Source organism: Gasterosteus aculeatus, chromosome Y (genome assembly GCF_964276395.1).
Source record: "Gasterosteus aculeatus chromosome Y, fGasAcu3.hap1.1, whole genome shotgun sequence".
In the NCBI taxonomy this organism is placed as follows: domain Eukaryota; kingdom Metazoa; phylum Chordata; class Actinopteri; order Perciformes; family Gasterosteidae; genus Gasterosteus; species Gasterosteus aculeatus.
The window spans coordinates 13,782,938-13,808,542 of NC_135709.1; the positions used below are offsets into that span (position 1 = coordinate 13,782,938).

Consider the following 25,605-nt stretch of genomic DNA (forward strand, 5'->3'; position numbering starts at 1 on the left):
AAATATAATACTGCAGGTTTTGGCAGCTTGTCTATCCAGGAGTTGATCCTGCAATACATATTGAGTGGTTTTCTTCCAGTGATTTTTTCGGTTAGTTTTTACACCGCATCACTGGTCTCTTTCTTGAATACTTGGAATTTGTATTTAATGCCGTTTTCTTCTTGGATTTCACTCGGCACGCCAGGAAATCTGGTTTGGAAACAAGACAAAAAACAACAAACGTCCATTAAAAAGTCCCCAAAAAATTCATAATTCCATGGATAAAACAATATTCACACATAGATTAGCTTTTAGTGTGGAAGAAAACCGTCTCACATAAAACGTGCAAAGTACTTTTTCAATAAGAGTAGAATGACGAGAAAATACCAAAGAATTCAGCAAATTTTGTGTTTTTGAAGTATTAAAACTATTTTAACCAAAACCTTCTGACGGGGCCTGACGTTTGATTTGTAAAAAGGGAGCAAAGCCTTAAAATAACTTTGCATGTAAAAGGACAACCTGCACCATAATCAGCAGAGAACGAGACAAACACACATACCCTTCCTGTACTTTGAAGAGTCCTCTGTCAAACTCGGGGAAGAAAACGTTGCAGTCAAAGTCCGTCATGACGTCCGTCAGGTAAACCAAGTCACAACACGGGTGCTTCAGCGCAACCTGATCAGCAACACGAAGCAACGAAGGCTCTGGTCACATACACGGTATTCACGTTGATGTGAGACATGAAGGATTTTTCCTCTAATCTAAGATGCACAATGTTGGGGGAAAATTGTTGAGCCTGCGTGGGGTGAGGCTCTCAGGAATGTTACCTTTGATGTGAGCCGGTGACTTAAGGCAGTCCAGGGTGAGATAAGATACAGATGAAAACATGCGTGCCCTGACTGACCTTTTAGATGTTGTTGATTGTCTGGGTCCTCCCTGAAGTGTATATAAGCTCCTGTTCTCCTCTTCAACTTTGTCAGATCTTCCTGCTCCTTTTGGGGGAAGGAACATCTGTCCCTTTTCAGCTAAATTGTAGTCATTTGACTCCTGTCTGTACTTACGACTTGTGTTGATGATTTCTGTATTCTAATGATTTTTTCTATATCCTAGTTAGTAATAAATACTTAATCACAAAGCAAGCTCAAGATACTTTTGATTTCTCACATGGGCTAAATCCACAAATTTCCACCACAAACTTGGCGACGAGGATGGGATGGACGCGTGATCTGGACTCTGACGGACGGACAGGAGGCCATATAGTATAGGTGATTCCTCCCTGAGGGTGAGAAGCTGCCGTCCCGACGAGACCCGGATTGCCGATCCATCCAGTTCAAGAAAAGAAACGACGAACACGCGGTGAGAGATCAAAATTATTTTAAGGCAGACAGAGTCATTGACAAAAGGGTTTTAGGCCTATCTCACAACGAGTGTGTTGTAGACAGACGTGTCTGGGTCACCTGTAGTATTTTCTCAAGTTGCATATCCTGTGTCTCCTGAAAATTCACAGGCCAACTTGGGATAAGTGCAGTAGACTGAGTGGCCAGAGAAAACAACGGTCACTGACTTGCCTTAGTTATGCATGGGGTATTTCTCCGTTTGTGCGCACCTTTATAGGCGCGTACACTCCGGGTATACAGATACAGATAGCTAAATGGGTAGTGTTCAGAGTAAAGGGGAGACGGGGGATAACCATGAGACTAATATCCTGCCACTAGTGTGAAAATTTATGTCAGAGCGTTATCCTGGCAGTTTGAATCAAATACAAAAATGGGTTGAATTGGGGTTTCCTTCAAAGGGGAGTTTGAGTAAGAATCAATTGGAGCAGTTGGAATTGCAACTAAGGGGGAAGGAGAAGAACGATGCAGCTCAGCATGCAGGCCTGTCGAGAAGAAAGCAGAAGAAGAATGTGGTATGTAAGGCAGATTGGGAAGCTTTCAAGATGTGGAAGTATGAGTCGGAGAGAAGGGAGAGACAGAGGTTGGTAGCATTTAATTCATTAAAGACCAAAGATCCTACAAAAAGTTCTGAAATGTGTACCCCTTCTAACCCCAAAACACTTTATCCTTGTTTTTATGAGTTCCTGCGGATATTGGTGGACACGGATCTGGACTCCCCCCTCCCCTCACTGCTCCTCCAGCTCCCGCCTTCATGAGCCCGCAGTCTCCTCAGCAGGAAGCAGCACAAGCAACCTTTCCTCGGCTTGACAACAGCCCACCAGGAGGGAAGCCAGATTCAACCTCAAACACCAGCCAGACGACCTTTTCACCTACTGTGACCCGCTCGCAGGCTCAACAAAGGTGGGCCTTGCTCAAAAAAAAAAAAAAAAAAAGAGACGTCGTTCGATCCTGCAGCTTCTTTTCCAGTGGAGGGGGCGTAAGGGCCGATGCTGGTTCTCAGACCCTGGTCAGATGCCAATGTGACCAAGGCAATGAGCCACGTCTGCAGTCCTAAGGACAATCTTGCTAAGTTGGAGACTGATTTTCAGCCATTTGTCAGAAAATACCATCCTAGCATGTCAGAGCTGCGGCGTCTGATGTGCAGACTTCTGACACATGACTATCACAAGGTTCAGAGTGTGTTCAACACCACAAGAATGGCTGCTCGCCTTAAAGATCCTGATTGTGAGCACGGCACAGATGTGGACATTAGAAGTGCTGTAGATGCTCTCATTGTGTTGGTAAAAGAACAATTTCCTCTGAGACTGAACCTCCCCACCGTCACCTCTATGACACAAGGGCCACAAGAAACACGCAGCTCATTCCTGGGACGCCTGACGACAGCTTTTGACACCCACAGTGGCCTGAAGAGACGTGATCCAATGGGGGCACAGCCCCTGATGCCATATGAAGTCCATCGGAAAGAACATTTTATAAGCAGAATGAGACCTGAACTTAAACGGATGGTGAAAAGATCATGTGTAACCTGGAAAACCTGTGCTCTTGCAGACATCCTTCAGCACGCTGAGCACGCTGAAGATGAGTTACACAAGAAAAAGGACAAACTAAAAGGTTTTGAAAAGGCTCAGTATGCGATGTTTACGTGCTTGCAGTGCCAACAATTTGCCCAAGGCCAACGTGGAAGAGGAAGAGGTTATGGAAGAGCTCGTGGCAGAGGCAGATCAGATCGGACTTACGGGAGTTATGATCCAAGCGTGTGTTACAATTGTGGACAACAAGGACATTGGCGAGCAGAGTGTCCTGAGCACATGAGGATGAGACACATCACACGTCTGACTGAGGAAGGCAGAGGGAGGGGCGGACCCCAGAGACGGAGCACCCCATCACGGAGGAGAAAGTAACGCACCCTACACATACTCATAAACGAAACAAAATAGTTGCACATACACAAACACACACACACACACATCTTAGATTGCATGTCGAGTTATATTCAGAAATTCCCATAATTAACGTTGACGATTTCTTGCCATCCGGTAACACTGTGTAGTTGACTCAAGAGTAAATGAAATTGTGTTTGAGCTCAACATCAGATGGCACACAAAAAAAAAAAAAAAGACTAAATTGCAATTATTTTAGATGTTCAATTACAGTCCAAAAACCCTCCTGTATGTATATGGATGAAAACTATTAGCATACCTTGATGCATTAATTACTCATGACCATGTAAAAATTGCGCATACACACACGGTAGAAGATTACATGCATGAACAGTCATTACATTGCACATCCTGTGTAAGCACAGGGCGAGATAGAAGGTATGTGGAGGTACAGCATGACCAAAAGTTGGAGAAAGAGAGATCATGGTTGAAGCATGTGTATTGGTCAGAGGAGGCTGCTGCGGTGTCTGTATCTCTCTCTCCTTCCCAAAGGAAAAAAAGAAGGTGTTCCTTGATTTTACTCCACATTTCATTGGCTAAACCATCTCACTGGGATACAGGATCTTGGTCCATGGTTGCAACAGCGTCTCGGCCTAAAGTTCAGACCGGGTGCAGAGGATCCTCATGAAGAGTATAGCGCTAGTGGTAATGTAGATCGCACTACGTTGATCACACGAGTAAGTGTACACAGAACAGTAGAGCTCGTTGAGGAATGCACACAACACGCAGACTTGTATAGCCTCCCAAACAAGAAGACATAAGTTGGTTTGTTTTTTTTCTTTTTTGGGCGCGGCTATAAATGGATAGGTTGTCCAGTGGGTAACCACGGAAGTCAGGTGTATTCCACAGAAGCGCTTAGGAACATCTACATAATTTATAACTCCCTGCAGGGTCGGCCCTTCTAAATTATGTGGCTGATATGATGATTTGCAGCCCATCAAAGAAGGCTTGTAAAATTGATACAATTTCGCTACTTAAACATTTGGCAGAGAACGGACATAAGGCTTGCCTACAAAAACTTAAATTTGCTCTAGAACAAGTGACTTATCTGGGACATGTGATCACAGCTGAGGGCAAAATCCCTCTCTCCCAAACGTATTGGGGCAATTCAATTGGTACCAAAAACCAAAACAAAAAACAAAAAAACGAATGATGAGTTTTTGGGGATGACTTCATACTGTAGAAAGTGGATCCCTAATTATTCAGAAAGGGAGGCACCTCTCTCATTCATGGTCCACGGTAAAGGCCTCAGCGCGCATGACAAACTGACTTGGACTACTGAAGCTGAAAAGGCTTTTCAGGACTTAAAGACTACCTTATCACAGGCCCCGACTCTGGGCCTGCTGAGACCCGACTTACCGTAGACTCAGTTCATAGACCAGAAGGACTGTTAAATGACATCAGTTTTGTGTCATCTTCATGGAGGACAACTTAGGCCTGTTGCCTACTTCTCCTCAACACTTGACCCTGTTGCTTCGGGTCTTCCTCTCTGTTTGCGAGCAGTGGCAGCAGCCGAGAGAGACATTTTAGCATCATGTGACATTGTGGGCTTCTGTGATGTCCCACTTATGGTCCCACTTACTGTCTCTCATATCTTATATGCCCAGAAGACTTCTCACCTCTCTGCTCAGAGATGGTTCAGGTATCCTACAACTTAATGTAATTGTCAAACGATGCAATGTCCTTAACCCATCTACACTTCTTCCAACTGCAGAGAGCTTCATGACTGTGTCGAAGTCTTGCAGCAGACATGCATACCAAGGCCTGATCTGTTGGACACACCTCTTCCCAATGCAGATCTTGAGCTGTTTGTAGACGGCTCCGCTTCTTGCTCACCAGACACGGGTTTTCAGTGGTTACATCACACAGCACACTTGTTAGTGGCGGGCTTCCTTCACACTTCTCAGCACAGGCGGTAGAGTTGATTGCACTTGCCGAGGCAGGTAAGGCAGCTGAAGGAAACAGGGGCGCGGATGCGGCTGCGAAGAAGGCAGTCTCGCAGGGCTTCCTTTTCACCCTGGCTCACATGCTTTCCACACCGACCGATCCTAGTCCTTATGCCGATCTTTCAACACTTCAGCCTCTGGCCGGTGCACAGGAGCGTTCCCTGTGGAAACGATCTGGTGCCATTCTTGAGGGCGGAATCTACACAGGGCCGGACAGTAGGCCCTGTTTGCCACGTGCTCTCTTCCACATTTATGCTAAGTTGTCTCACGGAAAAGATCACGTGGGCAAAGGGGGGATGTGCACTGCTATAAATGAGCATGCTGAGATATTGTGCTAACCTCTTCCCTTCACTCTCAGCACTGCACGGAGAGGTGTAAGCGGCGCTTCCATCCACAGCTACAGCACCACCTGAAACCAGGAGACTGGGTCCTCATTAAGGATCACTGGAGAAAGCACTGGAAGCAGAGACGCTACACGGGGCCCTTCCAAGTACCCCTGACCACGGAGACGGCAGTAAGGTGGAAGGGAAAGCAACGTGGGTCCACGCCAGCCACTGCAAACGCATCCCGGATCCAGGAGGCGAAGGAGCACATCCATCTGGTTCCGGTTAAGGGGTTGCAGGGTGGAGAGCCCTCCCCCACTGCAGGGTTCCAGGACAACAACGGGCCAACCAGAGATGGCAGAGACGGCAGGGACGGCAGAGACGACGGCCACCCGGAGAACAGCGATAAAAGACAGATCTCCAGCGCCAAAGAACACTCAGGAAGCATGGTTGGAGCCTGAGAATGAACATGTGCATATCACTGACGCTGGCAACATTTGTGCTGATTCCCCTCACGATCAATGAACTACAACCTCCTTATGTGAACATCACGGATTCCAGCGTTCTCCACCTCTCCAATAGAGAATTTCAGGAAGTTTCCACTGTCCAGCAAAACAATGCGACGAGACAGAGTGTTTGCTCTACACAATCGAACATGATGCATGGGTTAAAATAGAAAGTCACGTAAATGAAATTGTGTGTGTTGCCGGGTTGGGAGAAGAATATGTACTGTGTGGGTGCACGGAAGATTTGGTTTAGAAGATCCACCATTCTGGTGCAGTAAACCACGATTGTGTCAGGAGATACCAGCCCACACTGGCTCTAGCCACTGGAGGGAGGCATGCAAAAGAACTGCAGAAGAAGAGACACAACCTAAAACAGTACCACCTGAAATCATTTACGAGGCCGTTAAACCACAGGCCCTGACCTCCCGCAGGCCAGAACAGCCCCCGCCAAAGCAACTTGGAGGCGAGGGTTGATCTCTCTCAATTGTCCGAGAGGGGGGACTGAGAAGGAGGGTTGTAAAGTTTACATGTCACGGCTGAGCACGTCGCACTTAGGTCGCTGGTCAGTCCTGGACTCGGAGGATTTTAGGACTCAGACAAACGACACTTGCACGGTGACTCTAAGCCCTAAATATGACACGAGTGGGGAATACCGTTCTGGTGCGCTCAACCTGCAGACTGTACAACAGAACCAGCCCATTTCACTCGGTTAGATTGGCAGTATGCGTGCAAGTAAGCCTAACGTTAAGAACTTCCAAACCGTACACCACCGTACAAGCATGATAATATTGCGTTGACTATTATGAATGAGTTTGCTAATGAAAGGAATGTCTCTAATTGTTGGATATGTCAGCATATGCCCATTTCATCTAGAGCACCTATGTTGGTTCCTGTTCCATTCACGGAAGCCGACTGGGATGTCATGGTGTGGCCTGAGTTATCTCATCGATTTGTGAGTAATGATGAAGACTGTTACACTCCTCCATCGCATACGGCGACAAGAGCGCAAAGCACAACTGCCTATGAGGGTGAAAAGGGGAAAGTTGTGCGTTTTGCAGTTAAGCAGTTTAATCTTGAGAAAAGGCCCGTAGGTATTAATCAAGTGATGTTGTTTAGATTAACCTATTACAAAAGATACGTCCAACAAGGGTTAAGATATCAAGTGCAAATGACTCTCGGTGAGACTAATTGTACGGCGGAGAATGAATTGTTAAAAACTGCATGTACTCTCATACCAAATACAGCATCTATTCGATTGGAGATGGGTATACAGAGCATCCCCTGGGCAAATGATTTTAAAGTCACACATTTAACTTGGAGTAGACATAATTGTAGTAAACCTTTAATCCCAACTAGACCTCCGAATCGAGATTGCACTAACCCAGCACCTCCCATTCCAGTCCATCCCTTAACCAACGTCAGCCGCTGTGTTAACTTCTATGCTCTGGATGGATTTCATCTAGGTACGAGTGACTGTAGTAATGATATTATCAGCTTTACCACTGAGTCTAAGGACCTCGCATTACCGGGAAAGGTGTATTTAGTTTGTGGCAACATCGCTTACAGCTTTGTTCCGGTCGTAGGGAACCTTCGTAAAGGGTCAGTTACTGGGAAATGCTATTTAGCATATCTTATACCCCTAATTAGACAAGCTGACTCCAAGGAACTTGCGCCATTCCATGTACGTCATAAACGCGCCATTTCACTAGGTTCAAGGATTTTGAGCATACTAATACCGTCCTATGGCACCTACAGGAGCCAGGAGGAAATAAGGGCACTCTCAACAGTACTGGAAAGACACATGAATAAGACTTCAATAGCACTTTCCGAAATGCAAAAGGAAGTAAATGACATCAAACACATGGTACTACAAAATAGAATGGCTCTGGACCTCATTCTGGCCTCACAAGGCGGGGTATGCAAAATAATCAACACTGAATGTTGCACTTCTCTGATGCAACATCATCAGTGTATGATGTGGTGGCAGACACAGAGCAAGGCATTAAGGAATTGCATGAAGACCACGGCTGGAATCCTTTTGGGGAAATGCAGGCATGGGTTGGATCATAGGGACCTTCTCTCTTCAAGGAACTGCTATGGGAATTAGGGGGCATCAATCTGTCTGTAATTGTTATAACCCTAATTGTAACTGTTTTAAAGCTCTTTGTAGGGAAGGTTGTTAGTACTCATGTATCAGTTGAACACAAGTACTACTATACGGTGTCCGGTTCAGGAATGGACTCCACCCTATCCGTATAGCTCTGACAGTGATGATGAGTGTGAGGATTGTGTGTAACTAAACAGCATGTATGGTGTTAATGTTTAGCAAGAGTTCTCAATGTACCTAGAAGTTAATGATGTGATGTTCTGAATCTTCGTGAATTTAGACCACTGATGTATGTTCTAAGCGTTTTCTTTGTTGTTTAATTTTCTTTCTTAATTTCAATTTAGTTGTTGTTTGGAGTTTCTTAAGTTGATTCCGGATTGTCAAAAATGACAAAAAGAGAGGGATGTTGGGGGAAAATTGTTGAGCCTGCGTGGGGTGAGGCTCTCAGGAATGTTACCTTTGATGTGAGCCGGTGACTTAAGGCAGTCCAGGGTGAGATAAGACACAGATGAAAACATACGTGCCCTGACTGACCTTTTAGATGTTGTTGATTGTCTGGGTCCATAAAGGGAGGGTTGCGGGGTCACCCCTACATCATCTGGTACTTTTCCAACACTCCTCTTTGAGGGGTGGGCTGTCCTGTCCTGAGGCAGCATAAACCTCCCTGAAGTGTATATAAGCTCCTGTTCTCCTCTTCAACTTTGTCAGATCTTCCTGCTCCTTTTGGGGGAAGGAACATCTGTCCCTTTTCAGCTGAATTGTAGTCATTTGACTTCTGTCTGTACTTACGACTTGTGTTGATGATTTCTGTATTCTAATGATTTTTTCTATATCCTAGTTAGTAATAAATACTTAATCACAAAGCAAGCTCAAGATACTTTTGATTTCTCACATGGGCTAAATCCACAAATTTCCACCACACACAACACAACTTTGCACATTTGCGGCTGCGCTTGGCAGTAAAATAATTGCATCTGGGCAGACCGGTTCAGCTGGGAATGCTGGTAAAACGTGCGTCACTGGGAGTTTAACGCTCGGGCTGCTTCACCTCATAGACTTGCGTCTCTCCGACGACCCAGATGGTCTCAATCAAGTCGGCGAGGGGGGGCTGCACAGCCAGACGGACAGCGGCGTCCAAGTCCTCGCACAAGAAATGGGCGTGATCTGGAACTGACCTGTGAGAGGAGATGAAAAAAAACCCGAAAAAGATTTGTTCAAGAAATAGGGCTTTCCGTCCTTGTTGGCGCAGGCGAGAGAGCACTCACTCTAGTGTTTTGCTCAGCACCACGTGCAGAACATTGGGCAGTGGGAAATCAGGTTTTGGGACAGAGTACCAGCACAGTTTTCCCCAAACCATCATGTTCATCTTCGCTGAAATAGAAAAGAATGAGATGTTTAAAACTTAAGTCCGACCGGTTGCAGCTCTCACGTCTCTTCGTGTGGCACTAAGCACATGAACTGGGCTGGATATGGATAATAGCAATGAATGGTAACACTATTTAGATGTAATACATTTGGAACAATAACTAGTTTCAATGTAATCCAGATTACATTCAATATGATGTGATAATGATGTTGAGCAGTACCTGGTCTCGACACCCCCTGTACATGGTTCCTAAAGTACCGGAATTCAGATCTGCAACAGTCACATTTTCAATATCATTATTTTGTTTCCCCCCAATATCAAATCAGACAGAACAACAAGTCAGATCTGTTGCCAAGTACATTAACTCAGTGTTCTGCTTTCCACAGAGAACAAAACGATGGATCTAAGTTCCATAATAAACCAAAATACATCAACAGGCTCCACATAGGAAACCTCAATTATAACAACTTAATTTGACACTTGTCAGATAAAAATACCCAGTAAATCAGTATCTCCTCTGGTCATAGAAGTGTAATTCATTATATCATATAATTTTAGGTAGCCTTATTACTCACATCACTGGTATGCATTTATGAACTAACCATATTTAAATCAATGAAAACTGGTCAGTGACAACTATCATTAGCAGCCTCGATGCTAAAATACCTTTAAAACTATATGTCTGCAGAGAATGCAAGCTAATGGCTAAACAGCAACAGCCCCACGGGGTCTGACTTCAGCACGCAAAGAGGCTTCACTCTTACGGGAGGTCCCAGGGCATTTGTCCGTCCTTCCCGATGCCCCCTCCGCTGCAGGCCGCCGCTATGAGGTGTACCGGCTTCTTCTGCACGTTGTCCCCGCTCATTGTTGTCTTTCTCGCTCTCGCTCTCCCCGATGTGCGGTCAAAAAAAGCAGGGAAACAAGCTCCTTCAACGTGCACTTCCTCCCCCGGAGCCGAGCACGCTTTATAGCGACTCGATCCGAGGCAATCGCTGCCCCCCAACCGGCCCCCGGACAGGGCGGGGATCCGGGCTGACGTCGACCGTGCGGCGTGACCCGCTCACGAGGTCACACACCTCGTTGAATGCTAACAAATGTCAAATCATCATTCACCGGAGGCCATTTAGCTTTTAGCAACAAATCCAATATGGCGCCTTTCACGTTTTCCACTGGGGCTCCAGAGGGCTCTTCACCAGCTTCTCTCTCTCCAAGAAGATAGTTTATTATGTTTACCCACCATCACTTTGTCTTATGTCTCCACTGTGAATCCTAGAAGGCACTTTATTATCTTTGATCAGTAGGCACATCCACAAAGGCACTTCTTTTATATGTCTTATGAGGAAGTCATTGGATTTTCTGCAATGAAAATGCACCCCCTACCAACTCCGAGTGCACCAGTGCACATAGCTTAGGCTAATTTAAATGTTTATAATTATCAAAAATATATGGAAAGATAATAATAAAAGTATACATGTGCATAAAAAAGATGAAAAGAATTCAACATTTGTAATTTTTTTGCCATTTCAATAGTTAAATTTGGTCATTCTTTATACAAAAACTAATGATTTACAATCACCTGGGAGGCGAAAGCACACGCATTCACATTTTGGTTAAATATATACAAAAGTAGTTTAGAAAGCACAAAACCAAATACACAAAAGTTATTTACAAAATACATAATGAAAGGCCTGGTGAAACTCTCAACCTAATATTCCCTACTACTGTACATCAGGCTTTTGTGTCCTAAATAGAAAGGAAAGAGATTTAAAAAACACACACTATGCAGATCTATGACAGTGTCAGCTAATTTTCTGTATATGAAATATTTAGGGAGTTGTTTTTAGCAAAGTAAACCACCGTGCGTTATTTCAGTCATAACACACATGAGTCACACACAAGAAATCTCCCATATTCTTCAGACTGTGTTGCTGTGTCCCAAAACTCAGGATGGGACAATTAATGAGAAGTGATGCTCAGACAAACGTTCAGCTGATCCGCTGAATTACACTTTCACCCCAACAGCAAACTGACGTAGGGTGTTGATGGGGGAGAAGAAACGCATTGCGGATGATGACAAGTCGTTTTATGGAAGACCATAGGTTACCTCAAAAGTCCAACTCTCTCTTGAATGTCAGCATTGTCTCTGAATTCCCCCCGTGGTTCATGAGATGTGTGGTACTTCTCATCTGGAGACCAAGACATGTTATGGATTTATGGATCTAGCTATAGTTGTTAGTCACAGTTACTGCTGTTGTCAGCTGAGGGCACTTGAAGAGAAGAGGATATCCAGATGACTGAGGGACCCTTTGTATTCTTCTGTTTTCACACTAGTTGCTCTGCCTCCAGGATTTAGTGCTGCTTCTGAGGGAAATGTCTTCTTCACGCCGGCGCTTCTGCGTGGAATTTCCCTTTTCTGCATTAAAACAGGAAACACCAAAGTCAAGTTATGGTAGTTGAGTTATGACACAGTCATGTTGTCTGTTACCAAATCTTGCAGGCCTGGGGCAGCAGATATTTGATTGCACGCTGCCAGCCGGCCCAAGTTTAACTTATATCAATTTTATGTTTTTAGCCTTTTCTCTAATGACTTTGCTTAAATAACATTTAAAAGTCTTGCGCAATTCTTAATGTATGTAATGTATTAACAACTCAAAAAATGATCTCAACCAAAGTCAACAATCCAACCTGCATACCTGTTGGAAATGATGCTGTATATGTGAAGAGGCCTTCAGAGGAGCCTCCCGGACCACGACTGGTCCCCGAATTGAGAACCCCGTCATTTGCAACACTGTTGGGATTGGCAGGAACTGCTGCCAGCAGGCCTGCAAGGCGAGCAAAGCATTGGAATCCGGGACAACACCAGACAACACTTGCATTGTAGCAGTAGTTGGCTCTATATTTCTGCACTCATGAAAGCATTTCAAACATTACTGGGGTTTTATCTGCAAACTGCCCATTATTGATTACGCAGCACCAGCATTTATCTAGCTCTGCTTTATTCTAATGCAACGTTGCGTAATTTGCATTTATAAAAAAGGTTGTGCGTATGTGGTTCATGTCCCTACCCAGTCCTCTGTAGCTGGAAAACTGCTGGTAAATTTGCTTCATGCGCTCTATGTTGACGCGGCTGGACTCGGCGTGGTTCACCATAGGCCTCGGGTAGTGGACTCCCACGATGCACTTGGCTGCCTTCTGCACTTCCTCCGGGGCATTCCAAGGATCATAGATGTATTTGGCTGGAAAGCCTCTCAACACGGGCAAATAACGCCTGGCAGCAGAGGAGGACGGCGGGTTCGGAGGATGAACAATTTGTGGAGCATGATATAAGGCGGAGTAAAATATTGCGGCGCACTAGATATCAGTGCGTGTTGTTACATAATTGCCATGATAGATAAGTACTAACACGAGTAAAATTGACTGTGAAAGCTCATTCTTTGCCATATCGGCATTAAATGCACTAAATTAGCTCACACAATTTGCCTCATTGTTCAATCAATTTCTACACATGACTGTATTGTGACAAACCGTGTCAAATCATTCCCCCATGTGAGGCAACGGATGACCACAATCCAACAACGAGATGTTAAGTTTCCCATTTGAAATGAGCGAAGGAGCACAAATCATCCTCATCATCATCATGAGCTTTTGAAATCACGGGGCTGCAGATGGAGGTACCGACTGACCGTATGAAGTCCCCGTTGGGGTCCGTGCGCCTTCCAAATCCCACTGGGCAGTAGCAGTGGAAGAACTGCTGGAAAAATGAACTGCACGAAAGCCACATCCAGCTGCCGGCATTTACACTCCAGTCCGCATCTATGAGCAGCTCTTCAAAAACCTGTACGAGACACAGTGCAATGCATGTGATGTCAATCAGAGAAAGAAACCGCAGGGCGGCCGCAGCCAGGCACCTTCGTTTATATTCGGGATACTAAATCTCCGTTCTCACCTTCATGCCTTCTTCCCAGCTGACCCAGAGGTCCCTGGTGAGGAAGCAGGCCACGGCGTGCCTCGCCAAGTGATGGATCCAGCCCTCCTGCCTCAGCTGGGTCATAATGGCGTCGATCCAGGGAAAGCCCGTCTGCCCCTCCGCCCACTTGGCCAGCGCCTCTGGGTTTTGGTCCCAGGGGATCTGCACGCAGATGGGGTTTCCCTCCATCTTGTCAAAGCAGGGGTTGTTGGTGGCCGTCGTGTAGAAGAACTCCCTCCACAACAGCTGGCCGTACAGGGAAAGCGGTGGGGTGCTGTTCTTCTTGACCTGATGGGGCACACGATATCACTTTAAATTAAAACAGAAGGCAGGTAGAAAAGCTGTATTTAATTATGATTTTAAGATGAAGGCGGCGAGTATTGCCTCGGCTAATGCGTCTCACAACATAAATCTGTGAGTGAAAGCAAATTATGATACACGTCAGCTGTCTTTTTCCAAATACGAATGGCCTCTGTTATTTCTTGTCTCGTATTTGGTCATTCATACCTCCCTGTAAAGATCGGTGAGCTTGAAGTAGAAGAGCCGACAAGAGAGACAACCAAAGCGCAGGTAGGGGCTGAGGCCGGTGGGACTGGCCAGCAGGGAGTTGGCGTTCATTCGCGGCCTCTCAAAGTTTGCCACCCACGCCTGGGGGAAAAAAAACAACATTGATCAAAACAATCCCACTGTGATTGGCGAAAGAAAATAATAAAGTCTCAGCACTTAAAACCTGAGGTTTGAAAAGAGGTCAAAGAAAGAGGCGATAGATGGCGCTATATGATATAAATCTATTTATTTACAACATATGGGCTGCTTTTTACCATTTTTGTTCAGTTTGTATTCCTCTTCCTCTGTAGATCTGGCTAGAGGTCACCTGATACTTTTCAGCCGCCACCATCTGTCGTCAAAAGACGTATATCTCATGCGACATCCTCTACTGTCCTCATCTTCTCAACTCGTGTTGTCATTGTGTGTTTGATTACCATTGTAGCGTTTACTACGTCACGGGTGTTGGGCAGCAACAAGTGGGAGGTTCACGTGATCAAAGCATGGGCCAATCAACGGCTATAAGGGGAACCGATTATTGAGAGGTTGTCACGTCAGGAGAGATGCCACCGTTAAGCCGTTGCGTTCAGCTGTGTGTGAAGTATACTTGTCTGTAGCGCTGCTGCTGTGCTGCCGCGATGTGCGCGGGTTTGGATTGTTTAAAAAACTGTTACGTTGGTTAACGCTGTCGGCTCGATCAGCGTCTGTGACTAGTCCAGCAAATTCTAAATTGGTGCACTTCACTATCACAAGCTACTTCCTGATTGCGGTGCTCGATGGGTAATGTAGTCAAGCGGTTGATAATGGATTGCCATGCCCCGCGTCACCTTTTCGACTACTCATTGTGCTCACTTGATTTAAGTTGGTTGATGTGTAACGGTGATGTGCAGTTCTGTGTTTAGATATGTTTGTTTAGTTTAAACACTAAATATATTATATTTGTAATACTAATGAAATTTATATTATATTCATATTAGTATGTCCAGAATGTATGGTATTGTGTATGCTGCTATTATTGTTTACATTAGTTTCTTTCTTTCTTTCTTTCTATTTATACAGGTTTATAACCTGCAAAGTGGACAAATCAGCTGTTCTGTGAAATCATTCAGCAAAATAAAAAACCTAAAACGAGTTATATCAACGTGTCCTCTTCTGATGCCCCGTTCGGTGGGGAGGTTCTTAAAGAACCGAACAACCATGGAGCTTTACCGGTGTCTTTTCTATCTATGTGCATGAAACGACTTGAGCCAAGTAAGCAATCAACCAATCCAAAGGGAATCACACCGATATTCCTTATTGTTACCTTTCTCTCCAGGTGTCGCTCTAGCCTCATGAGGGCTTCTGTTTCTCCACCCGGCCATACTGCGGTGGTCAGGCCTTCTGTCTCAAAACCTGAAAAGCAACAACAATTAAAATATATTCCCCAAACTTCTTCAAAGCCATAAAAATAAACATTCAAGTAAGTCACTAACCAAGCTCTTCCAGGGAGGGCACCGCAAACTTGTCATCGTGATCTTCGCTGAGCGGTGTGGCACATTTTTGGACGACCTCGGCTGTGATGGTCTCTGCAGGCAGCTCCACGGCGTCCATGCGGTTGACGAGCGCCTGGAAGCGCTTGTACGTGAGCGGAGACTGACCGACGTTGAGCTCTATGATCCTTCGGGGGAAAGAGGAATTGAAGAGAAATAAACATAAGTCTTCTACTTCTACTATGGGACTTGTGTTTCACCTGAAACGATGAAGTCACTCACCTGTCCAGATTGTAGAGGGTGTGAGCAGTCCGCACCATGACCTCCACCCCGGCCTCGCTGGCTAGTTTCTGGATGGCAGCATCGCGTTCCTTGCCAAACGGCTCAGAGTCGTACTCGTAAGATAGACAAGTAGTCTGCCACTCCTGAGGGACAGTAATAGATATCATTTATTGTTTTAATCTGCAAGGAAATTGATGGGACTTCTAAGCAATTAGCGACGTTCCTTGTCAACGTCACCTATTGTTTATTAAGTCACCGTTACACAAGGTGTAACATTATAAAAAGTATATTCTTATGAGTGTAAGAATGCATCTTCTACTCTACTTCATCGATGCTACCTTAAAAATCCGAGGGAAGACGTCTGTAGGCTGGCCTCTGATGACGAACAAGCGGGAGTTGAGTTTGCGCAGGCTGGCATCCAAGTCCTCTAAGCACTGCAACAAAAATCTGAGAGCCCACAAGATCGTTGATTAATGGCTTATAAACCAAGAGGGTTACAAGGTGAATGTGTTCTCATTGATCAACTAGATTCACTATTTAGAAAGATAATAAAGGTAAAATCTAGGGTTTAAATGCACAAATGACCAATTAATTACAAATTAAAATTTAGACCATCAGTGATATTTACAAAATCAAGGCCACAGAACCGAAATCTCTCATCAATGAAGAGAGTGCATGAAAATCCGTTGTTTTAATGTGAACAGGTGGCACCTATTCTGGCGGAGAATTTCTACACGCACAGTCGAACCTACACAGCTCTTGCATGAGAGCATCAGCAGGCGGACTGCTACACTCGACACAGCGGTGAGTGTGTGTCGAGTGAGTTGTCAGTAACTGTGGTAAAAGGTGGTGTTTTCCTACACCAACCAGAAAACCTCTTATTTCACTGAAGCAGGAGGTGACAGTCACTACAGCGAGGCCCAGCAGTAGATGGCAGTCTTAAACAGAACTGGATTGAAAGATCATGGAATCCCTTTCATCATTTGCCTCTTTTTTTAAAAATTAAATAAACATTTCAATCATTCTTACCTCGATTGCAGCAGCAGTTTAGAGAAGTCACTGCTTTGGCCAATGACTGATGACACAAAAAGTAGGTTGAAGCCTGTCCAGCCTGTGTTCAGTCAATGCCTCAAGCTGATTGCTGTTTCCTGTGTAAGATGGTGTATGACGTGTTAAGCGATGTGGAAATGAATTGCTTGTAGTTTGTAGGTAATATGAAACAACACTAAGAGTATAGAGTTTAAAAATCTCCTTTTTCTTAATTGCCCCATTCCAAATTGGGCTTTGTCTTACTTGATGATCCCTCTAAATGAATTGATTGAAGCTTATATAGGGGGCTAGTTTAAAGAAAACGTATAAATAAAGACCTTCGAGGTCAGTTTTATAACCCAATTTTGTTTTACTTTCATTTGACAAGAATTGATTTAGCAAAACTATTTGGTTCCTTACATCGAAAAGAGAGCTGCCATGTCAGTTTATGAGCTGACTTAAATCAATATAATTAGAACAAATCAATCTCATTGATGTATTTTCTTCTGAGGATGCTTGTGCGACCTTCATAGTCTGTATGTAATAATATCTTCATTAATTGCATGCATCACATGCTTGTAATTATCTACCCTGAAAGACCAGTGAAGAATATATCATTTCAACAATGCATTTCACAGAAATGTGGAGCCTTTTGCCTTGATAAAATAAGCTGAAGTTTGACTGTACAACAGCAGGGTTCACTGTTGCTCCAGAGACGTCCAGTGTACTGTCAAATACAGTAGCTTAATTGTTGGAATGCATTAAGCATTCCAAGTATTATTCTTCGAATCTTCATTAGTTGGAATGCTTTAAGCATTCCAAGTATTGTTCTTCGAATCTTTATTTCCGACTTATACTTATTGTTGGAATGCATTAACGATTGTTCTTCGAATCTTTATTTCTTCATCTTCAACTTCTCCTTCTTCTATTTCTTCCGCGGCACCTTTCAACTCCTTCACACTTTCAGCTATTAAAACCGTTCAAATATTAAAATGTTCAGCTCCTTTCTGGCTTGAGGGCTATGACTTTTCAGCTTTCTACCTCTTAAGCTTGAATTTATATAAATCAATAATCATTAATATTTTAACATGGTTTTCAAATGGAGTTTGTATTCAAATCCTCCTTAAACTTCTTCAACTTTCAGATTTTTCAGCTTCGCAAATCTTTCAGCTACAGACACCATTTAAACTTTCAAATGTTGACACAGGTCTCAACTATTTTATGAAAAAAACTGCTTCTTAATATCTTTTGTACTTTTTTCATAATCACTGATTATGTTTCACTAGTTCTTCGCTCCGTTTCTGACTTTTACATGAGTGTGTATTGCGTCTGCCAGAGTGAGGACCTCGAGGGCTAGAGTGTAAGGCAGCGCGAAAATCTGGTTAAAAAAATATGGAACTTCTGTCCTTGCAGCCAAAGTATACACTCTAGAGGCTTCATTTCTTCAGATTTGTTTGAGGTGTGGATTCTGTGTAACTTGCTGCCATGTCTCTGCCTTTTTGCAGCAGCTCGTTAATGAGCACAGGTGCGTCGTTGTCGTGGTTACTCGCTCACACGCTGCAGGATCTCTGTCTGTGACTCACAGCTGCTCCTATGACCTGATTAGTGGAGTCACATGACGCAGCTATGCTTTCTGTCAACAGACCAATATGATAAAGACACTCGCCCCCCCTCCCCCCTGACCTCTTCTCACTGTTTATCACTCTCAGTCAGTCTGTCTGTCTATTTCTCCTCCTCTCTCTCTCTCTCCCTCTATCTCTTCCTTACCACCCCTCCCTTCCTCACCCGCTCACCCTCCCTACCTCTATCTACACCCCCCCACCCCACCCAATCCAATAATTTCAAAATAAAAGCCCCATTGAGGGAATTTTTACTGTAATGTTTGTGATGAGGCCTATTAATTAAAAACATCTTAGTTTGAATAACAAACATTCTGTCTCCCACCCCCCCCCTCACCCAATTCCATCATTACAAACTAAAAGCCTCAATGATTATCTGTACCTTAACCATGAAGCGGTTTCGTTGAAATACGTATTGCTCTTTTAAATACTACTACAACCACTACGAATATTACTAGTACTTCTACACTACAACTGATACTTCTACTACCATACTACTAGGATTTCTATTGCTATTAATACTACAACTACTACTAATGTTATTACAAATACTACCAGGGCTAATAGTATTACAGCTGTTTCTACTGACATGTTGATACTAAACCTACTATTACTGCTTCTACTGCTAGTACTACTAATACCACAATTACAACTATAACTAATACTACTACTAATATTACTACAAACAATTTTAAACAAATTTAAGCTCCTGCAACTTCTGTTTTTAGAAAATCTATTGAAATTCAGCTTCCCCACTTCCTGTATTTTCAGCAGTTCTTTAAAATAATTTCTGCTTTTCTTATGCCTCTATTAACAGCAATGTTTTAATATTAATTTCTGTATTCTTTTTTTGCAATATTTCACATTTATTTCAGCTGTTTTCATTTCTGCTTTTTCAGCAAATCTATTGAAATTCCCTTCAGCTTCTCCCATTTCTGTATTTTCAGCAATTTCAAATTAATTTCAGCTTTTCAGCAAATGTATTCAAATTCCCTTCAACTTTCTGTATTTTCAGCTATTTTTAAATATTCAGTGTAGCTTTCAGCTTTTTGCATTCCAACGCATTTTCAGCAGGAAATGCCTTTTCTAGTTAGTTGGAATGCTTTAAGCATTCCAAGTATTGTTCTTCTAATCTTTATTTCAACTTATTCTTATTCTATTTCTTCCGTGCCACCTTTCAACTCCTTCACACTTTCAGCTATTAAAATCCTTCAAATATTAAAATGTTCAGCTCCTTTCTGGCTTGAGGGCCATGACTTTTCAGCTTTCTACCTCTTAAGCTTGAATTTATATAAATCAATAATCATTAATATTTTAACATGGTTTTCAAATGGAGTTTGTTTTCAAATCCTCCTTAAACTTCTTCAACTTTCAGATATTTCAGCTCCGCCAATCTTTCAGCTACAGACACCATTTCAACTTTCAAATGTTGACACAGGTCTCAACTATTTTATGAAAAAAACTGCTTGTGGATATCTATTGTACTTCTTTCATAATCACTGATTATGTTTCACTAGTTCTTCGCTCCGTTTCTGGCTTTTACATGAGTGTGTATTGCGTCTGCTAGAGTGGAGACCTCGAGGGCTAGAGTGTAAGGCAGCACCAGAATCTGGTTAAAAAAATATGGAACTTCTGTCCTTACAGCCAAAGTATACACTCTAGAGGCTTCATTTCTTCAGATTAATGAGGGTATGGTTGTGCTGATTGGATTAATGTGTAGGAGCCGTATTTATTACCGGACAGACATAAAACGCACATCCATGCGTTCGGTAGAGTCTTGGGTCTCGTAAAAACGCCGTACTTTTTAGATAGCTGTTATAGTTTTGCGCTGGTTCTCATTTGTTTGAGGTGTGGATTCTGTGTAACTCGCTGTCTTGTGTCTGCCCTTTTGCAGCCGCTCGTTAATGATCACAGGTGCGTCGTTGTCGTGGTTACTCGCTCACACGCTGCAGGATCTCTGTCTGTGGCTCACAGCTGCTCCTATGACCTGATTAGTGGAGTCACATGACGCAGCTATGCTTTCTGTCAACAGACCAATATGATAAAGACACTAGCCCCCCCTCCCCCCTGACCTCTTCTCACTGTTAATCACTCTCAGACAGTCAGTCTGTCTATTTCTCCTCCTCTCTCCCTCTCTATCTCTTCCTCACCACCATTCCCTTCCTCACCCTCTCACCCTCCCTCCCTCTATCTACACCCCCCAACCCCACCCAATCCAATAGGTGCGCCGTTGCCGTGGTTACTCGTACACATGCTGCAGGATCTGTCTGTGACTCACAGCTGCTCCTATGACCTGATTAGTGGAGTCACATGACGCAGCTATGCTTTCTGTCAACAGACCAATATGATAAAGACACTCGCCCCCCCCCCCCCCACCCTGACCTCTTCTCACTGTTAATCACTCAGTCAGTCAGTCTGTCTGTCCATTTCTTCTCCTCTCTCTCTCCCTCTATCTCTTCCTCACCACCCCTCCCTTCCTCACCCTCTCACCCTCCCTCCCTCTATCTACACCCCACCACCCCACCCAATCCAATAATTTCAAAATAAAAGCCCCATGGAGAGAATTTTTACTGTAATGTTTGTGATGAGGCCTATTAATTAAAAACTTCTTAGTTTGAATAACAAACATTCTGTCTCCCAACCCCCCCTCACCCAATTCCTTCATTACAAAATTAAAGCCTCAATGATTATCTGTACCTTAACCATGAAGCGGTTTCGTTGAAATACGTATTGCTCTTTCAAATACTACTACAACCACTAAGCAAGTTACTAGTACTTCTAGTAGTACTACAACTGATACTTCTACTACCATACTACTAGTATTTCTACTGCTATTAATACTACAACTACTACTAATGTTATTACAAATACTACTATGGCTAATAGTATCAGTATTCCAGCTGTTTCTACTGCTATTGATACTAAACCGACTTCTACTGCTAGTACTAATACCCAAATTACAACTAACAATACTACAAACAATTTTAAACCTCTTTTTATTCATCTCAGCTTTTGTTATTTCTGTACTTTTTAAAATTCATTTAAGCTCCTGCAACTTCTGTTTTGCAATATTTCACATTTATTTCAGCTGTTTTCATTTCTGCTTTTTCAGCAAATCTATTGAAATTCCTTTCAGCTTGTCCCATTTCTGTATTTTCAGCTATTTCAAATTAATTTCAGCTTTTCAAATATCTGTCATTTCAGCAAATGTATTAAAATTCCCTTCAACTTTCTGTATTTTCAGCTATTTTTAAATATTCAGTGCAGCTTTCAGCTTTTTGCATTCCAACGCATTTTCAGCAGGAAATGCTTTTTCTAGTTGTTGGAATGCATTAACGATGCATTCCAAGTATTGTTCTTCGAATCTTTATTTCCGACTTATTAGTTGGAATGCTTTAAGCATTCCAAGTATTGTTCTTCTAATCTTTATTCCGACTTATTCCTCTATTTCTTCCGCCGCACCTTTCAACTCCTTCATACTTTCAGCTATTAAAACCATTCAAATATTAAAATGTTCAGCTTCTTTCTGGCTTGGGGGCTATGACTTTTCAGCTTTCTACCTCTTAAGCTTGAATTTATATAAATCAATAATCATTAATATTTTAACATGGTTTTCAAATGGAGATTGTTTTCAAATCCTCCTTAAACTTCTTCAACTTCTTCAACTTTCAGATATTTCAGCTCCGCCAATCTTTCAGCTACAGACACCACTTAAACTTTCAAATGTTGACACAGGTCTCAACTATTTTATGAAAAAAACTGCTTGTGGATATCTATTGTACTTTTTTCATAATCACTGATTATGTTTCACTAGTTCTTTGCTCCGTTTCTGACTTTTACATGAGTGTGTATTGCGTCTGCTAGAGGGGGACCTCGCGGGCTAGAGTGTGGGGCAGCGCAGAAATCTGGTTAAAAAAGTATGGAACTTCTGTCCTTGCAGCCAAAGTATACACTCTAGAGGCTTAATTTCTTCAGATTAATGAGGGTATGGTTGTGCTGATTGGATTAATGTGTTCATGGAATCCCAGAGTTTTTTAGTTTTGGCGCAAGGAGTGTTTGAGTGACACAACCTCTGCCAAAAGCCCCATAGGCTCCAATACAAATCTGCCGACATATTTCTCACAAAAATCCACAAGGTACACGTTTTGTAAACGGCCATAGGAGCCGTATTTATTACCGGACAGACAAAAAAAGCACATCCACGCGTTCGGTAGAGTCTTGGGTCTCATACAAACGCCGTATTTTTTAGATAGCTGTTATAGTTTTGCGCTGGTTCTCATTTGTTTGAGGTGTGGATTCTGTGTAACTTGCTGTTCTGTGTCTGCCCTCTTGCAGCCGCACAGGTGCGGCGTTGTCGTGGTTACGAGCACTCACACGCTGCAGGATCTGTCTGTGACTCACAGCTGCTCCTTGTGACCTGATTAGTGGAGTCACATGACGCAGCTATGCTTTCTGTCAACAGACCAATATGATAAAGACACTGGCCCCCCCTCCCCCCTCCACCCTGACCTCTTCTCACTGTTAATCACTCAGTCAGTCAGTATGTCTGTCTATTTCTCCTCCTCTCTCTCTCCCTCTATCTCTTCCTCACCACCCCTCCCTTCCTCACCCTCTCACCCTCCCTCCCTCTATCTACACCCCCCCACCCCACCCAATCCAATAATTTCAAAATAAAAGCCCCATGGAGAGAACTTTTACTGTAATGTTTGTGATGAGGCCTATTAATTAAAAACTTCTTAGTTTGAATAACAAACATTCTGTCTCCCAACCCCCCCTCACCCAATTCCATCATTACAAACTAAAAGCCTCAATGATTATCTGTACCTTAACCATGAAGTGGTTTCGTTGAAATACGCATTGCTCTTTCAAATACTACTATAACCACTACGAATATTACTAGTACTTCTAGTAGAACTACAACTGATACTTCTACTACCATACTACTAGTATTTCTACTGCTATTAATACAACTACTACTAATGTTATTAAAAATACTACTATGGCTAATAGTATCAGTATTCCAGCTGTTTCTACTGCTATTGATACTAAACCGACTTCTACTGCTAGTACTAATACCCAAATTACAACTAACATTACTACAAACAATTTTAAACCTCTTTTTATTCATCTCAGCTTTTGTTATTTCTGTACTTTTTAAAATTCATTTAAGCTCCTGCAACTTCTGTTTTGCAATATTTCACATTTATTTCAGCTGTTTTCATTTCTGCTTTTTCAGCAAATCTATTGAAATTCCTTTCAGCTTCTCCCATTTCTGTATTTTCAACTATTTCAAATTAATTTCAGCTTTTCTAATATCTTTTATTTCAGCAAATGTATTCAAATTCCCTTCAACTTTCTGTATTTTCAGCTATTTTGAAATATTCAGCAAATGTACTCAAATTCCCTTCAACTTTCTGTATTTTCAGCTATTTTTAAATATTCAGCAAATGTATTCAAATTCCCTTCAACTTTCTGTATTTTCAGCTATTTTTAAAAATTCAGTGCAGCTTTCAGCTTTTTGCATTCCAACGCATTTTCAGCAGGAAATGCCTTTTCTAGTTATTGTTGGAATGCATTAACGATGCATTCCAAGTATTGTTCTTCGAATCTTTATTTCCGACTTATTATTATTATTCTATTTCTTCCGCGCGACCTTTCAACTCCTTCACATTTTCAGCTATTTAAACCGTTCAAATATTAAAATGTTCAGCTCCTTTCTGGCTTTAAGGCTATGACTTTTCAGCTTTCTACCACTTATGCTTGAATTTATATAAATCAATAATCATAAATATTTTAACATGGTTTTCCAATGGAAATTGTTTTCAAATCCTCCTTAAACTTCTTCAACTTTCAGACTTTTCAGCTTCCCCAATCTTTCAGCTACAGACACCATTTAAACTTTCAAATGTTGACACAAGTCTCAACTATTTTATGAAAAAAACTGCTTCTTGATATCTATTGTACTTTTTTCATAATCACTGATTATGTTTCACTAGTTCTTCGCTCCGTTTCTGACTTTTACATGAGTGTGTATTGCGTCTGCTAGAGTGGAGAGCTCGCGGGCTAGAGGCTGAAGCAGCGCAGAAATCTGGTTAAAAAAGTATGGAACTTCTGTCCTTGCAGCCAAAGTATACACTCTAGAGGCTTCATTTCTTCAGATTAATGAGGGTATGGTTGTGCTGATTGGATTAATGTGTTCATGGAATCCCAGAGTTTTTTAGTTTTGGCGCAAGGAGTGTTTGAGTGACACAACCTCTGCCAAAAGCCCCATAGGCTCCAATACAAATCTGCCGACATATTTCTCACAAAAATCCACAAGGTACACGTTTTGTAAACGGCCATAGGAGCCGTATTTATTACCGGACAGACATAAAAAGCACATCCACGCGTTCGGTAGAGTCTTGGGTCTCATACAAACGCCGTATTTTTTAGATAGCTGTTATAGTTTTGCGCTGGTTCCCATTTGTTTGAGGTGTGGATTCTGTGTAACTTGCTGCCATGTCTCTCCCTTTTGCAGCCGCACAGGTGCGGCGTTGTCGTGGTTACGAGCACTCACATGCTGCAGGATCTGTCTGTGGCTCACAGCTGCTCCTTGTGACCTGATTAGTGGAGTCACATGACGCAGCTATGCTTTCTGTCAACAGACCAATATGATAAAGACACTCGCCCCCCTCCCCCCTCCCCCCTCCACCCTGACCTCTTCTCACTGTTAATCACTCTCAGTCAGTATGTCTGTCTATTTCTCCTCCTCTCTCTCTCCCTCTATCTCTTCCTCACCACCCCTCCATTCCTCACCCTCTCACCCTCCCTCCCTCTATCTACACCCCCCCACCCCACCCAATCCAATAATTTCAAAATAAAAGCCCCATGGAGGGAATTTTTACTGTAATGTTTGTGATGAGGCCTATTAATTAAAAACTTCTTAGTTTGAATAACAAACATTCTGTCTCCCAACCCCCCCTCACCCAATTCCATCATTACAAACTAAAAGCCTCAATGATTATCTGTACCTTAACCATGAAGCGGTTTCGTTGAAATACGCATTGCTCTTTCAAATACTACTATAACCACTACGAATATTACTAGTACTTCTAGTAGAACTACAACTGATACTTCTACTACCATACTA

The 25,605-nt window shown here is 42.9% G+C and overlaps 2 protein-coding genes across 3 annotated transcripts in view; both read right to left on the reverse strand.

The window, feature by feature from the left end:
• LOC120812301 (dihydrofolate reductase-like) lies at window positions 1-10,935 on the reverse strand. Its single transcript, XM_040168132.2, has 6 exons — window positions 10,329-10,935; window positions 9,785-9,834; window positions 9,464-9,569; window positions 9,247-9,373; window positions 539-654; window positions 1-189 (listed from the first exon to the last, which is right to left on the reverse strand). Exons 1-6 carry the CDS (start codon window positions 10,427-10,429, stop codon window positions 99-101), a joined length of 591 nt encoding a protein of 196 aa, XP_040024066.2. The 5' UTR covers window positions 10,430-10,935; the 3' UTR covers window positions 1-98.
• Window positions 10,836-25,605, reverse strand: part of LOC120812873 (cryptochrome-1-like) — a 24,156-nt gene continuing 9,386 nt past the window's right edge. Inside the window, exons 2-12 of one of the 2 annotated variants that reach the window (XM_078097801.1) lie at window positions 16,858-16,976; window positions 16,167-16,275; window positions 15,829-15,971; window positions 15,550-15,734; window positions 15,381-15,469; window positions 14,039-14,179; window positions 13,511-13,819; window positions 13,248-13,399; window positions 12,630-12,832; window positions 12,258-12,386; window positions 10,836-11,977 (exon numbers count right to left, since the gene is read on the reverse strand). In XM_078097801.1, the coding sequence (XP_077953927.1) occupies window positions 11,892-11,977; window positions 12,258-12,386; window positions 12,630-12,832; window positions 13,248-13,399; window positions 13,511-13,819; window positions 14,039-14,179; window positions 15,381-15,469; window positions 15,550-15,734; window positions 15,829-15,866 (1,332 nt within the window). In that variant the 5' untranslated portion in view covers window positions 15,867-15,971; window positions 16,167-16,275; window positions 16,858-16,976 and the 3' untranslated portion in view covers window positions 10,836-11,891. Of the gene's footprint in view, window positions 11,978-12,257; window positions 12,387-12,629; window positions 12,833-13,247; window positions 13,400-13,510; window positions 13,820-14,038; window positions 14,180-15,380; window positions 15,470-15,549; window positions 15,735-15,828; window positions 15,972-16,166; window positions 16,327-16,857; window positions 16,977-25,605 lie in introns of those variants that run through there. The other variant, XM_040169076.2, reaches the window with a different exon arrangement.

Excerpts from the sequence above, each read along its gene's own strand:
- LOC120812301 (XM_040168132.2), bottom strand. The coding sequence starts at position 10,429 with ATGAGCGGGGACAACGTGCAGAAGAAGCCGGTACACCTCATAGCGGCG. Across the intron at positions 9,570-9,784 it reads ACAGGGGGTGTCGAGACCAG|CGAAGATGAACATGATGGTT; the intron begins GTACTGCTCAAC and ends TTTCTATTTCAG. Across the intron at positions 190-538 it reads CTCTTCAAAGTACAGGAAGG|ATTTCCTGGCGTGCCGAGTG; the intron begins GTATGTGTGTTT and ends TTTCCAAACCAG.